This window comes from Falco punctatus (genome assembly GCF_963210335.1).
Source record: "Falco punctatus genome assembly, chromosome: 2".
NCBI lineage: Eukaryota > Metazoa > Chordata > Aves > Falconiformes > Falconidae > Falco > Falco punctatus.
This window is the reverse complement of record NC_137581.1, coordinates 45,879,292-45,894,398: the sequence shown is the minus strand read 5'-3', so window position 1 is coordinate 45,894,398 and position 15,107 is coordinate 45,879,292. Positions and strand designations below refer to the sequence as shown.

The window sequence follows — 15,107 nt, the reverse complement described above, 5'->3', positions numbered from 1 at the left end:
GCATACTCCCAACTATTCGGGGAAGAGTGACTGTGGTGCATAGGCTCCCTGGGTTCCACGTGAAGATGACAAAATACTGTTACAGTGCATGAACAGCCCATCAGGCTGAGCAGAGACCTACCCCACCACTGCATCTGCTTCAGGCTCTGAAAGGTCTCCAGCTGTATCAGTATTACAAGCTTTTCAGCAAGTGAGACAGAAGAAGCCTTTGGGGCTTCTGCTGGCTTGGTTCCATAATCCTATTTCCCTTTCAGAGCTCTGGACGCTGGTTTTGAGGTTGAGGCTTTTTCCTGAGAAGATAAACGTAGGTTCAACAATGCTGAGGGTTTCGAAGCCATAAAAACACGCATCAACAAGAATGTACCTTCTGTGGACAGGCTTGCTGCACCCCTTTATCTTCTCCGGTGCCTCCTGGATTACCTTCTTGGTGGGTAATCTGAAGAATCCAAAGCTCAGCTGGCTAAAGCAAGGGCTCATAAATTTGGCTGCAAAGATTAAAGGTCTTTCAAGTTGAGGCAGAAGATGAAGTTTCACATCACAGTGGAACTAAGTAGCAGCTCTCATCACCTCATTCCCCTCACACTAGCTTTCATGCTCATCCCACTACATGAGAATGCAATTCAACTGATCCATTTTAGTGACTTTTAAAAAGGTTAATTTTCTGCCATTCTTATGATTTCAATCAAATCACAGTGCCCTCTCCTCTTTGACTGCAGCAGGCTATTAACTTGGCTCAAGCCAAATGACACTGCAGTGTGGGGCTCCTGTGTTACTGCTTAGCCATGGTGCAGTGATAACCTCAGGAGCGCAACTCATTCTGCAACTAGTTTAAAAAAAAACAAGTACAACAACAACAAAATGAGCCGCATACATTTGGAGACGATTATGCTGCTGCAGGTGTATTTTTTGCGTATAGGCACCTCGCTGGTCTCCAGAATGCTGGTGTTCCCTTGGCTTTCGTCAGTTGGGTTTAAAAAGAACAGTGTCCAAGCTGCTCTAGGCATAGCCTGTAACAGGACTTGAGCACATGGCTGCTGGCACAGCACCGTTACTGGAAGCACCACTGCCATTAAGGGGCTGCAATCACTTTTTACAGCAAATCTGTGACAAAGCGTGAATTTTTAACTGTGACTTTGATATACCCCACAAACTTTCATTGCTTTTTTCATGTTAAGGGTTCTATGCTTTTTAAAAAAACTTAAAATTATATAAACATGACTTCTATGAAACTGACCTAACTAAAGCCTCAAGCAGACTTTAAGGCAGGAGACCACTAGAACACAATTATGCATTCAAGTTGACATCAAAACAGGCTGTTTGCCTTCTATCTGTGCTAGAAAACACACACAAGCCTTAGGAAGAGCCATCTGTATTGTGTTTACAGTGCAGGTGAAGGCTGCAAAGTGGTGAAAAGATACCACCCATGCTATCCTCTAGTAGATTGACTGCCCCTTCCCACTGTCATGAACCAGAGTACACTTCATAGGTCCCAGTTGTACAGACCAAAGAAATACAAAACCACCAACCTAAGGCACATGTTGAGGGAACTGGGCACATCTAGGCACCCAGGTTTGTTACCTCCAACACACAGATTGGCTGAGCTGGTCAGACCAGAAGGTCCTTGTAATGCTTGTCCCATCCCTGCTGGTGGCCAGGTGCTATCTGCCACCACGTAGCCGTGTACGCAGGGAGCACCCGAAACCAGAGCAGGGGGGGCTGCCTCCCAGTCACCCTCTGGCACTGCCGAGTTCAGCCAAGCGGCACCACACCAGCCTACTTTCAGGCAGCAGCTATCCATGGTTACACAGAAGCTGGCCAAGCCAGAGATGCTGAAGCATTCATGAATGTGTTACACAGGTAATAAGAAAAAAAAGCATAGTCTTTCATGTGGTCTAGCAAAGCCTTCCCACCACAACACTTTTACAGTCAGCAATGAAACATACACTATAATACCATCACGGTAGCAGTCCAAAATCCTTCAGGATATTCTGACATAAGGGCAAGTTCGGTTGTTCAGTAAGCAACTACACACCAAAGGATGTTTTGCTTCCAACAGGTAAAGGGACCTCTTCATAAATTATTTTGAGATAAGGGAACTTCATAGGTAAAAACCAGTATTCCAAGTTGTAGAAGAGGTAAAACTGATGATTCAAGATGACACGATCGATTATTTTTAAAAGATCCACAAAAAACTCTCCTACTGTCCGATGAGGTTTGAACGGATAGTAGAAGTCTCTTATAGCTGTTGCCAATGTCTCGTTTCCTAGTGGTCCAAAAATAGATGTTTCATTTCCCAAATAAACAGGTTCTCCACTGAATAAAATTATACTTGTATAGTTTGTTTGTACCTTCTTAAATACAGCTCCTAAGTCAGCTAGCTTCTGGTACGTTCTCAGTATAAATTTGGAGCATTCATAAGATTCAAACCAAACTACTGATTGTTTGTCAGGACTTGCTTGAACTGTCCAGGTCTCATAGTAAATGCCAGTCTCATTGTCGTATTTTACCCATTTTGCCATTTCATTAAACATGGTTCCTGTAAGAGATGAAAGTATTACAGAAACAAGGTAAGAAATACATGACTCAAAATATTTTCCATCTACTTCCAGGTTCTGCAAAAGTTTAGCTACAACATTACCTAACCATACTAAGACACAAGGCTTAGGCTGGAGGGAGAAATGATACACCACTGAATAAACATTTATAACTAAGTTACTTAAACTGTAATTCCTTTTCCTGTTGCATTTCCTGCTACTATGCCAGAACATCCAAACATCAAAGAACCACGATGTTCCCCTTTTGTTTTATCCATGTAGACAAACAGGGCAGGTAGTACAACCTACCAGATAGGCTGACAAAGCACTCACTAGTGCAACAGGCATTTCCGCACTTTCTCCAGTTTTAACTAAATTCAGCAAATCAGGGCAGAAGCTGTCATGTCTCTCCACAAAACAAACTGGACTGAGACACCCTGCTGTTTTAGCAGCCCCTCAGCCAGCAAAGTTGAACTGAGCCAAATAATATGAGTGGGATGTAAAGACCAGTAAACTTCAACACCTTGAGGAATACTTTTTTATTTAGAATATGTGTTTGGAGTATTCTGGTGAGGGTGATTTCACAACTGAATGAGGAAGACATCTCTAACTCAGCCCATATCTCTAGTAGCTCCCTATGGGTGATGCATCTGCCTCCCCAAAACAGAGCTAAAGCACAGGGCTAATTTTCTTTCTTTTGTTTTTCCCACAATCCTAGCTAGCATTGCACCTCAGCCTAGCTCCTCCCGTCTTTCTTTCCTCAGTCATGGCACAGGGTACAACCATCTGTGACTCAGATCCACCTAGGACCTCACATTCACAGCATGACCAAATTTTGCAGATTCTTCTTGTGTGATATGTCAAAGGGCACAGGCAGACAACAGCTTGCAATTGTGACAGTGTTCTAAGCCATGACCTTCATGACCCCTTCATCTTCTCCAACTCCTACCCAATTATCTTCCTAGTGTGTATTCTGTAAGGCATGTTACTGAAAAGGGTTTAACTCTCCTAACAAGACTGAGATGGACTTAATATAAGTTCTGGACTTAACATCTTAAATTAAACATAGATATTACAGGTTAATGCATGGTTTCATGATAATCTGCCTAGACAATCAAAAATCAGACTTTGGATATTCCTGCCCTAGTTCCACAGAAGCAACACACCCCTTAGTAACATTAACCTGGCCGATGGGCTCTAGAAAAGAGGTTGCTTCACTGTGGTCTCTGACACTGCTGACAAACAGCTTTATAGGATCTCACAAGGGCAAAGTGGGTCCAGCTGTTTCCTATGTTAAAACCTTCTCCTACAAGATGGGATGCTTTTTGCCTGCTCTCTGAAAGAACCAAGTTCAGCTCATGATGCTGTCCATCTGTGTTTGCATCCATTCATCCTATTCCACAGTGACTTTCAGATTCCTAGTCAAATTCAGACAATTCAAAATCCTCAGAGATGCCACCTTCCTTCAAGTTTCATGGAAACAGGAAGCAAGAGAGACAAGGAAGACTGTAACAACACCTCCACAAAGCTCCTCATCTTTCTTAGGCATCAAATAATCCACACAGGCAGGAAGCATTAAAATTTCCACAACTCCATGAAAATATTGAACTTGGTATTTGTACAAAAGAATCCAATCATATCAGGCATCAAAGACTTCAGTCATAAACATGAAAGCAGCTCTGCTATTTCATTGCTTAAAGAACAGCCTAGAATTTCATAGCAGCCCTGCACAGATTGTCTAGAGACTGAGTCCAGCAAAGCTGCTAAAGGTAGAAGTGGGCAAACATAAGGCACCACACCACACCAGCTGCAATCTGACTCTCCATTGTGCCTTCTACATTATGCCAGCTTCCAAGAGTAAGGGGGTTTGATCACACAAAATGCAGCTCTCCAAGTCCTCAGCAGACTTTGTTCATAAGTCATTCACTGTATTTAAATGACCTCTTTATTTTAGCATTTCAGTGTTCAGTGTACACCAGGAAGCTATTCTGGTGATCACCCATGTATTTAGAGGTGTAAATCCTGCTTTTGTTCTACAACATACGAGACAGACCTATTACTGGGGACATCTGCACAGTTTTTATGACACAGCGGGGGAGACGGAAATAGAGATTATTATTTTTATATTTGAGACTATTTCTAAATACGCCTTACTTGTTTGCTCAGCAATTTACACATTTTCGGCAGTTTTTCTATCTCAGCAGTCATCTGCCACTTCACAATAGAAGGTTTTGTTTTGGTGAAGCCATGTCAAAAGAGTGCATAATGGTTCTGTATAAGCTGTTTTGCTATTTTTACACTCAAGAGACTCAAGTGGTTTTGTACAGCAACACCAAATGACTCTCATTTAACAACTCTCCAGTGTGTGTTGATCAAAAGCCAGCAGCCTCATATCACTTTCTGTATTAAAGAGTGTGCAGGGATAGTATTTCAGTTTGAAAGAAATCAGCATCTGCAACTAACATTGCAAATAACCTACAAAACATAAATTAAAAGATTCTGCTTTACATGAAGACAAGGCTGACTCTGTATTTCAATGTATTTAACACTATCCAAAGCATCTGAAATCTACCTGATATTGTGGTCACGAGAACTAACGTTCCGTTTTCCTTCCAGTGTGCATCATCTATTCCCTCATAAAAGCAGGCAGCTCCCTGGTTACACCAGAACGGTGCATCCATGTCAGGCCGGAGATGTGGAAATGTGCAGTTCCCAAGCTGGAAGAGCTCATACCACTCCATTGTGTAGTTTTTGCCCGTTAGAGAGCTCTTGAAACCCACAGCATCATGCATAATTTTCTGGAAAAGAAAAAATAAAAACACCACAAAAAACCTTTACCATAAAAATTACTTCAGTTTGACTTGTACAGAAGATAAGACACTTGGGAGCTGTTGTGTAACAGGGCGAGAAAAGAGGAAGAGGTTTCTGTAACATCTTGGATTCAGCAGCATTGATGGACAACATACTAGATTGTATCACACTTTTATCAGAGTCACACTGTCTCAGTGGTTGTCTATCCACCCATTGTAAATTCATTTATTTGGAGACAGGTACTCAGTGGGAGCTCATCACCAAAACTCAAGCTTGCTTAACCTCACAGGGGTATCAAAGAAATAAAGAGCAGAACTGAATTACTGAAAACAGATCTTAGTAATGAAACCCACAAAAGGAATGGAATAAATATTTCTTTGGCAAAACTGTATAGCAAATACATAAATTCAACCTTAGTTTAACAACAGAAACAATGATATTTGAAGCTATTTCTAGTTTTCAGTCTATGTGCTTGGTTTTGATGTTCCTATTTCACGTACATTAGTATTTCTTTATTCATTAGGGATCATGCTTTGAAGCTTAATTATGCTGCTACAGTTATAAATATTACTAAAGTTGACAGTCTTTCATGTTTGCATGACTCCATGAATGGAGGCTTATCACAACATTCAAGAAAGAACCACAAAAGCAACCAACTCCCCATCACCCACAGTTCTGACCATCTAGCTGTCCACTCCTGACAGATAACCACGTTCATGAAAATTTATGTTTGACAACAGCAGAGTTAATACACTAAGCAAGCATTTCATCTGATAGTAGGAGACAAATAAATATATGTCCTTGATGCAGTCTTAGTGCAGAAAAAAAAGACACCCAAAACATAGTGGTATGTGTGTACAAAACACTCCAATACGCAGCTTCATAAGGGAACACATTCAAACCCACAGACAGTGCTGGTTATGTTCTTTTCTTTAGCTGAGCTAAATTCTGTAACTTTTGTTTGAAACTTACTGCTCTTTGGATATCTTTCCTATAGATAGCCTAGCTTGTGTGCTCCAATACTCCTCCACACAGGCATATCCCAACCTTACAGCACCCATTCTTGACAACTGCTGTTGAATTCAGCTGAATTTGCCAGTATAACTTTGTTAAACAAAAGCATCACCTCACCAAATGTGCTAGCAGGTCCCCGTATTTGAATTCCCATACTGGAGCCTGTAACCGATACACTTCAATGACATCTTCTTCTTTCATAACTGGAATGGCAGAGCCAGTGGGACAGAAGGTGTAACGAGCTTGGCAGTAAGGATCAGTTTTTGGACGGTAATCAAAGCGCCTGTGTTGAGAAAGAGAAGCACTGAGAATTTTAAGTACAGCTTCATGGCTGGAGTAACTGTCTCATGGCTTCCTAAGGGCCTGAGTGGGAGAACTCAAGTGTCCAGCCACCACCAAAGACAGATTGTGTGATCCAGACACTGCAACACTCGGTGTATGTAAGTTCGTAAGGCTGCCAAGGTGCACATTTGTAGAAACAGGACTTAATGACACAAAAATGCAAGTCGTGTTGTACACAGTACTGGGTAGTGAAGGTGCAGAAATGATGCATATTACAAAGCGTCACTTACAGTCACAAAATGAGAGACACATAGATGGTGGGTAGAGGACAGTTTGAGATCTGCCTCAAAAACATTTTCCTAGTGGTTTCTCTACACAAGGATTGACTGGTTTGCTCTGGGAAACTATTCCACAGTACAAGCTCCCCAGATGGAGCTATCTTTACTCTAGAACACTGCCAACATCAGGGAAAAAATATGCTGTTCCTCTATGCTACTTTAGATAAAGAGGTCTAAGAACCTAGCTAGGATCACTGTTTCCATTCACCACTCCTGTTAAACCTCAAAAACTGATCAGCTTACATATCATACTATATACAAACAGCAAAAGACCTTTCTGACAAGTCTTCCTTTCTCAACTTCCTTCAGACTGACTCACTGTATGTCACTTAAAACAAGGTTCTTATATTCCTGTTACCAAGACAGCTTGGCTTACATAGCTTGCCCAGAGCACAGCCTCAGAGTCTAACACACTCACTCGTGCAGGGCTACTCAATGGCAAATGTACTCCAGCCATGAGATGACTCAAGAACACATGATTCCCTGAGCCATAGTGAGGCCAGTAGCCCTGATGAGATTTATTTTGCCTGTGGACTTCTCCAAGCTTGCTGGTACTTCAGTATATCTGCCTTTATTTTGCCTGGGGTGGTGTGAAAGAAAAAAAAATAATAAACGAGTATGGCTGGAAAAAGGACACACAGTTATAGAAAACAAAGACTTATGCCAGCCACACATTTAAGTCCTGTTTCTTAATTGCACACCTTTCATTTTCAATTTCCCCTCCCGCTGCACCTTGCCTGTGACAAGAAAATAACAAGCACATTAAGAAGCATTAAAATGCCACATTTCCGAGTGTTTCACACCAACAGGCTCCAATTTTGACGAACCTGAGACCCAGCCTTGCAACTACTGAATTTGCTGGAAAATCCAGACGATTCTGGACTGCAAGATCAGCTCCTTCAGGCACCCCCAGATAAAAATCTAACCGCTGGGAATTGTGCAACAGGCTCTCTAAACTTCAGGCTTGCACTTGATAGCAGTTAAACACTGCTAACACCTCCCTTGGCAAACAGCAAGCCTGCACAAAATACACGCACAAGCGTAGCCCTTCTCCTGAGGGGGCCCTTCTCCCCAGCACTGCCAAAGCCTGAGCGATTCGCCTCAGGAAAACGTGGCAGCGTCCCCTCCTGTGCCTTCCCCAGCACCACCAGGCCCTTGGGGCTGAGGCAGCTCCGGAGCAGCAAACGGGATTTATACCAGTTCGTATCACGAACAGAAGTATGAAATTTAGATTTAATAAACTAAAATAAATCCTAGCCCAACTTCCTGATCGCAGCTTTCTGCTAGAACGGGAATTAAAGGCGCACCTTCCAAGCGAGGGCCGTCGCTCCCGGGGGCTGCAATCCCACCGCCGGCAGCGCGGGCGCTGCCCTAGGCCCGGCACGCCCGTTCCCCCACACCTGCGAGCGAAGTACACCAAACACCCGACAGCGACAAATACCCCCGTGATGAAAAAGAGAAAACTATGCACAGCCTTTTTAGTCTAAACATTAAACAAACAAAACAAAGGGAAAGGTGGCGGCCCTTGGAAGAGGCGGGCGGTTAGGCGCGGGCGGCCGGGGGGACGTGCCTCCCCCGCCGGCCGGGCCCCCTCCCCGGCCACTCACCTGTAAGGCACCGGCCACCGCCGCTGCGGGGCGCGGAGCCCCTCCGGGAAGCAGTGCCCGCAAGCCGCCGCCAGCAGCAGCAGCAGGAGCGGCCGGCAGCCCATGGCGGCGCGGCCTGCGGGGCTGCGGGAGGCTGGGCGGGAAGGGGCCGCCCCCGCGCCCGCCCACGGGGCCCGGCAAGCTCGGCCGTGGCGCGGCCAGCCCGGGCGGGAGGGCGGCGCTGCGCTGCGCGGCGGGGCCTGGCCCGGCGCGGGGTGTCTTCCTCCTCCCGAGGAAAAGCGAGCGTGGGCTGACTCATCCCTGAAAAACATCACTGGACTGAACTACGAATTCAGTTTTCTGGCGACCCAGACAGCTGCGCGTTCTTTTAATTTAGCTGAAGCGTTTGTTAGCAGCCCAGTACGTTGTTATGAGCATTGCCTTAGAGCCACCGTAAAACACACAGCAAACGTCGGCCCTTACAACCAGAACCCGCCGAGAGGGATGGCCTGGGTCCCGGGACGGAGAGGTGCGGCCTCGCCCGTGGCAGAAAGGCTTTTGCTGCCATAAACCCCGTAGTCCTGAGCCCCTTTGGGCCGCCCAGAAGTTTTGTCTGAAGCCTTTCAGGGCTTCCAAGCCAATGCCACCTATTTCAGAATTGAAATTCAGTCTGTAAAAACTTAACGTTATGGGGATTATATAGCAGTTTGTTCTCTTGGTGTTATGGCAACAGCGAGAACTATCTTGCAGATGAACTCTGGCTAAGGGAAACGGTGAGGACCAGTTTGCCAGCATCATCCCTGGAATAAGCACAGCTTTTTCCAGCTCTGTAGAGTTCAAAACCAGCTACACTGGCATCAGAGTCCAGGAGGCTAAGTTTGGTGGTTGGGATCTGCAGTGAAAGCACTGCCGTTTGCTCTTCACTGGGTAAATAATAACTGTGCTGTGGACTTTTGGCTATCAGGAGCCAGAGAAATATCCCTGCTCATTGCATACGAGCCCCTAAAGAACAATCAGTTCTCTAGTCAGCACTACATGCTAGGCTGTATTCAAACAAAATTGGAGGTGAAGAACCCTGCATCCTACATAAAAATGCAGAATAGGCTGCTGAATATCAGTTTCGGTAATGGTGGAGGTACTAAAGGTGTTCAGAAAACCATAAGATGGCACAGCTATTAAAATCCTTCATTTCAGCAATATTTCTGTATCTCACTTCATTCCTGCCTGATTCTATACTGCTTATATTTAAAATCCATGCCATTCAGCATTATATATTAATGCATGTATGCATGATCTACACATACCTATATTCCCATATTTCAATTCAATCTCATCCATGTTATTTCTGTCTGTTTTAAAGTAAAGCTCTGGGTTTGTTCTTTATAAAACAGCATGTGCTATTACTCATATGTGTTTCCTTACTTGAGCGTAGCACAAGATGCCAGCTCTTTCATCTGTTCAAAAAGGTATGTGTTTCTGTGGAATATATCCGTAACTCCTAGTTTCAGAGATTTTGATGTGTAACTCTAGAAGTGCTTTATGAAATAATGGAAGCATAATTTATCCCTGCTATGAAACCAAGATGCAGGGAACTGAAATGACATAATGAAGGTACTGTAACTGCTCAGTAGCCAAACTGGAAATACACTATGAACTGGTTCTTAGTCCTGGCTCAGTTTACAGTTTGGACTATTAAGTCTCATGCAGGCACTGCTGTGATTGCTGAAGGTGTCAGGTCAAATAACTAAGATGGTAAAGCTATTGATTTTATAATTTTTTTTCATTTTAGTAGCATTTTTATATCTTACTTCATTGCATCCCATACAAAATTTTTGCAGCACAGTACTGTTTTTTTTTTCTTCTCATAGAATCTAGGTTTTGTTGTGAACCATATTTTAACATGGAAAATTAACAACTAATAGATTTGTGAATAAATGTACTTCAGCTAAAAAGCTCACATCAGCAATTTCTGAGTCAGCGGCTGTCTCGTTTATTATCCAGAAACATGTCAAAGTGCCCTTTATAAACTCACAGAGATGATCTGCATCTCTGTCCACTAGCAGGCTTAGAGGAAAGATTGAGACTGACTACAAAGATCAACGTCTGGATTTGACAAGATTCCTAAATTTTTTCTTATTTCCCGGAGTATTTCCTTTTGATTAGTGAAAACCAAATATTTTCCTGAGACAATGAAGAAGACTCTTGGAGATTTCCCATTATAAAACAGTACCTTCTCCACCTCTGCCCTTGAAAGCGACAGGATGGAAGGAACAGAGGGAAAGGGGAAAACCAACCCTGCTGCTGCAGCCCAAAGTTGTATTTTTGAACAGCTACTTTGGGTTTGAACATCTACGTGAGTCATCACACTGTAATAGTCACAGCAAAGATGCTGGTGAACCTGAAGTAACAGCTCCTATCTCACAAAAATGGGCTCCTCTGGATGGTGTTTACATGCTCAGCTGCACATCTGCCAGCCTATATTCTAGCAATATGCCATTCAGTCAGAAAATTACAGTTATATATACGGATCACAGCAAACAAAACTACGCAGCTGGCAGTTTTACTGCTTGCAGCTTGGTGGGTTTTTTTTAAAAGATATTCACAATGGTGTATGTTAGCAATTGAGTCAGCTGGGTGCACACTGAGAAATACAAACATCACCTGAAGTCATATTGAAGCCAGTCTGAAAGACAGGAGTTCATCAGTCTGAGGTCCACCCTCTCGCCTTTGAGGAGTATGAAAGAAATCTTGAAAAAAGGAGCTATACACAGGACTCCTCTGCACCTATGCTCTGCTATATAGCCTGAGATGCAACCTGAACTGTGAGTTGGGGTGAGAGAAAGCCGTATCTTTCTCTACAGAAAAGGAGAACGGCTGGGCTTTGTGACCATGTAAGGTAGGGCTAAGGGTTCCCCTCATGTCCTCCTTAACCCTGAGAGCTAGGATGAGGACTGTGCTTCAGGAGAGGTGTGCAGCTCAGTGAGCATTTGGAACTGCAGGGCAGCTTCTGCTTTGTCTAGCAGCTTAGGGGACAAGGGAGGGAAATTATTTATTTCCAAGCTGGAATTCCAGAGGGCTCTGCTGAAGCCTGAGAGATAGAATGAGGGCTGAAATAAGGATGCAAATGAAGTTCATCATGAGTTTTGTGCTAGGAGGGACTCTCTGGTATCTGCTGCAGGGTAGAGATCAGTAAATTTATGAGTCAACCAGATGCAGTCTGTGAAATACAAAGAACTATTCAAGTCAAATTTAAGCCAATATGAGAATATGTTGTTAGGCAACTAAGGCCCTTCAGAGCAGGATTTCCACTAGAGAAAATATCTTTCTCAAATCCTGAGCAGCAGGAAAAGGCTTGGGGTCCAGGACAGAGCTGTAATTCAACCCTTTGAAACCTGAAGGGAACAGTACATGCTTTCTCCCCTTCAGGGTGTGTAGCTGGTTGCTCAAAGTCTGACAAGAACTGTTGTGTGGACAGCCAGAAATTGCTTCTGCTCTGCTGAGACACCTCAGCAGGGTCTCCCTACTCCTTTCATGGGGAGCTGCTTTTAAGCTAAGGTTCTTGCCTCCCACCTGAGCTACGCTGCAGCCACGCCTGGGCCCAGACATGTACCCCATGGGTGCAGATGCATCTGACATCCCAGCTTGGCCTTGGATCTGCCTCATCACTATGGACTTGCCTAGTGATTGGACTCTTGGTGGAACTTCATTGCCATCACCAGAGCTGCCCTGCTCACCTTGCTCAGGGAGGGTGGGACACAGCCTCCACGTGTCCTTTTATCATGCTAGGCTCCCCATGGAGAGCAGCCAGCCCTCACCATGCCCTGGCACCCTAACTCTGATGCTGCCACATTGCATAGCAGTGAATCCTCTTCCCCACTCCCCAGATGTTTATCTGAAGTCAGGAAGCAACTTTTGTCATTTATGCTATCTCTGGGGGTGTCAGGGAGCAGCAGGAGTAGGGCTGCTTTGCAAGAGAGGACAACCCAGGAGCAGAGGTGACCATGGTGCGGGCAAGGGCAGTGACATCAATGACCACACTGCAGTCCTGCAGTTTCTCAATGGGAACAGGTATGTAGTAGTGGCTGGATCCAGCAACAGCCCCAGAAACAGCAAGGTAGAATCAAGCCCAGGGCTACCTATGATGTGTCCAAGTTCCATCCAGGAGGCAGAATACTACCTGTAGCACAGGTTCACGGTCTGTGCAGGAAGACCTGTGTGTCAGGACGACAAGAAACAGGACTGGACATGCACATCTACAGCATATCTCGTATCATCTCCAGACATCCAGGCCTAAGTTTACATGCAGCCCATGGGTTTGTGGCCAGAGGGTGTGCGGGTGGAGGCCACAGCTGAGGCTAGCCTGCGTAATCATAGGGCTAGGAGTGCACTCTGGGCCTTCACAGCAGCTTCTTCTCCCATCAGGGTTTGTACTCTCACCTTGCAAAGATCTGGTTTCAGAGGTGTACCGCTTGTGAAATGCTCCTGTTGCTACTTGCTTTTGTGGGCCCAGGCCAGAGAAGAGTCATCACAGGGCTACTTCAGGGTGATGCAGAGCCAGGGCAAGGATGTGCCATGACCTGGGATGAAAATATGGACCTAAGGCAGATACAGAGGGTCATGATAAGATCACAAAGCCAGGAGATGGCATGAGCAAGCTGGAGCTAGACCATGGAACAGAGCCAGGTCAGTTATGGAGGTGTCACAGAGATGTGACATGGGGGAACCTGAAGTGGGATGGGAATTGGAATCCCAATCAAGTCCAAGGTCCATCCAGGAAAAAGGGCTACCTGTAATGTGAGTCTGAGGTCCACCCAAGGGACAGGACCAGAAGCAAGGCTAGAGATGAGGTTACTGACAATTCAGATCCACCCAGGAACAGTACTAGCCAGTAAGTCAGGACAGAAAGAAGCAGGGAATTCCAGCTCTGAAGGTGCTCAGTTCCCTAGCTCTAACATTAACCCTGGCTCTAACACACAGGAGAGTCTGGGACTCTGCTCGTATCTCCAAACATGCACTGAAATGAAGCTCCTTCCAGACAGCAGCATCCTCCTAGCATTCAAGCTTGAGTAGGACTCTAGTGGGATTCTAGCTCTGGAGACTCTCAGGTCCCTGATCCCCAACCCAGCCTTCCCACTCTCCTACATCTGCGCCTAAGGAGTCCCATGCCAGTAAGAACGCTGAACTGCCACTCCACTCTCACCAAACATATTTTGTATTTCTCTGGGTTGAGATGGCTCCACTGGAATTTCCCTGGGGTCCTACTCAATCTGGAGAGTAACGTGAAGATTTGGTGCTGTACAGAGCTCTAACTCAAGCATTTTGAGCAGTTGTGGGCATTCTGAACTGCAGCTGCACTGCAGTCCTGCTCTTAATCCTGAGAGACGGAGTGCGAGCTGTGGTGGAGTCCGAGCTGTAGCCCTACATTCATTTGGAGCAAAGATTGCCCAGCAGACAGCAGTCTGCCTTTAAGCAGGGAGTTTCCCTATCTTGGCCCTTTCCTGTTCAAAAGTCTCCCTATCCATTATCCCACACAGCCTCCTGACCTCTCAGTATATAGCTGAACGCATTTTGCTACAGAGACTTTGCTTTCATATGCCATTTTTGCGCTTCCCAGCTGATGCACTGTTGGGTCCCCTGCAGAACCCCCATGCTCCAGATTTTTTGAAGACACTCTCATTTTTCTACAAAATCGAGCTTTTCAGCCCTCTGGTCCCGTAAAAGTATATGTTTTCATTATTAAGCCCAAGTTTCTTCTTGTAAGAGAAGCAGCTCACAAAAAATGAAGGACCGAGAGCTGAGAGATCTTGCTAAAATTGACTAGAACTGGTCTCTGGCGTGGCATGTGTGTGTAAGAAGGGAACTACAGGTGAATGCTGCCTTGGGCCAAGGAAACCCTTGATTTCCTAGGCCAATGCCTTGATGACTAAGCTGGGAGCAGGTGAAAAGGCAGGCTGGTTTTCCAAAGAAACTGGTTTTCCTCGTAAAATGAAGCTGCTCCCCACAACGCAGTATGAGGTTAAGGGAGCCAAAAGATGTGTGTGGGTCTGTCGAGTAAGGTTATCATGGAAACAAACAGCATCAGGGCCCATCAGTACCGCTGGCCTCTACCCACACTCCACTTGGCTTTCAAAGTATATTCATTACACCATTATAGTCCTATGTGTAAAACAAAGGACCAGCTGCAGGGGTACACCACTGAGCCTCTGCAAGGCCCTGCTGGTGGCACAGCAGCCCTCAGACAAGCTGCAGGAACGCGGTGGGTAGGTAACAGCACTGCGAGGGCCGGGCGAGAAACGAGACCAAAAAGACTCCTGAGCCTGCATCGTTTAAAACTAAAGGCAGGTCTCGTGCTTTTTTTCCCCAGATTTCTGCGACGTTTAAAACTCATTCCCACCCACGTTTTGTAAGCAGGAGGGAGAGCACCTAGTGAGAAACTGCCCGCAATACCTGCGGACGGTGCGGCTGAGCCGCGGGGCGCCGGCCCCGCCAGCCCGGGGGCAGGCCGCGGAGCCCGGGCCAGGGCCCAGTGGCGCAGGCGCAGC

The 15,107-nt window shown here is 45.5% G+C and overlaps 1 protein-coding gene across 1 annotated transcript; it reads right to left on the bottom strand.

Moving 5' to 3' along the window:
- Window positions 1-361: 361 nt before the first annotated feature.
- On the bottom strand, window positions 362-8,757 carry CLN5 (CLN5 intracellular trafficking protein). The gene is made up of 4 exons (XM_080374422.1): window positions 8,587-8,757; window positions 6,477-6,642; window positions 5,107-5,332; window positions 362-2,536 (listed from the first exon to the last, which is right to left on the bottom strand). The coding sequence occupies exons 1-4, from the start codon at window positions 8,688-8,690 to the stop codon at window positions 2,025-2,027; spliced, it is 1,008 nt and encodes a 335-aa protein (XP_080230548.1). The 5' UTR covers window positions 8,691-8,757; the 3' UTR covers window positions 362-2,024.
- Window positions 8,758-15,107: the final 6,350 nt, after the last annotated feature.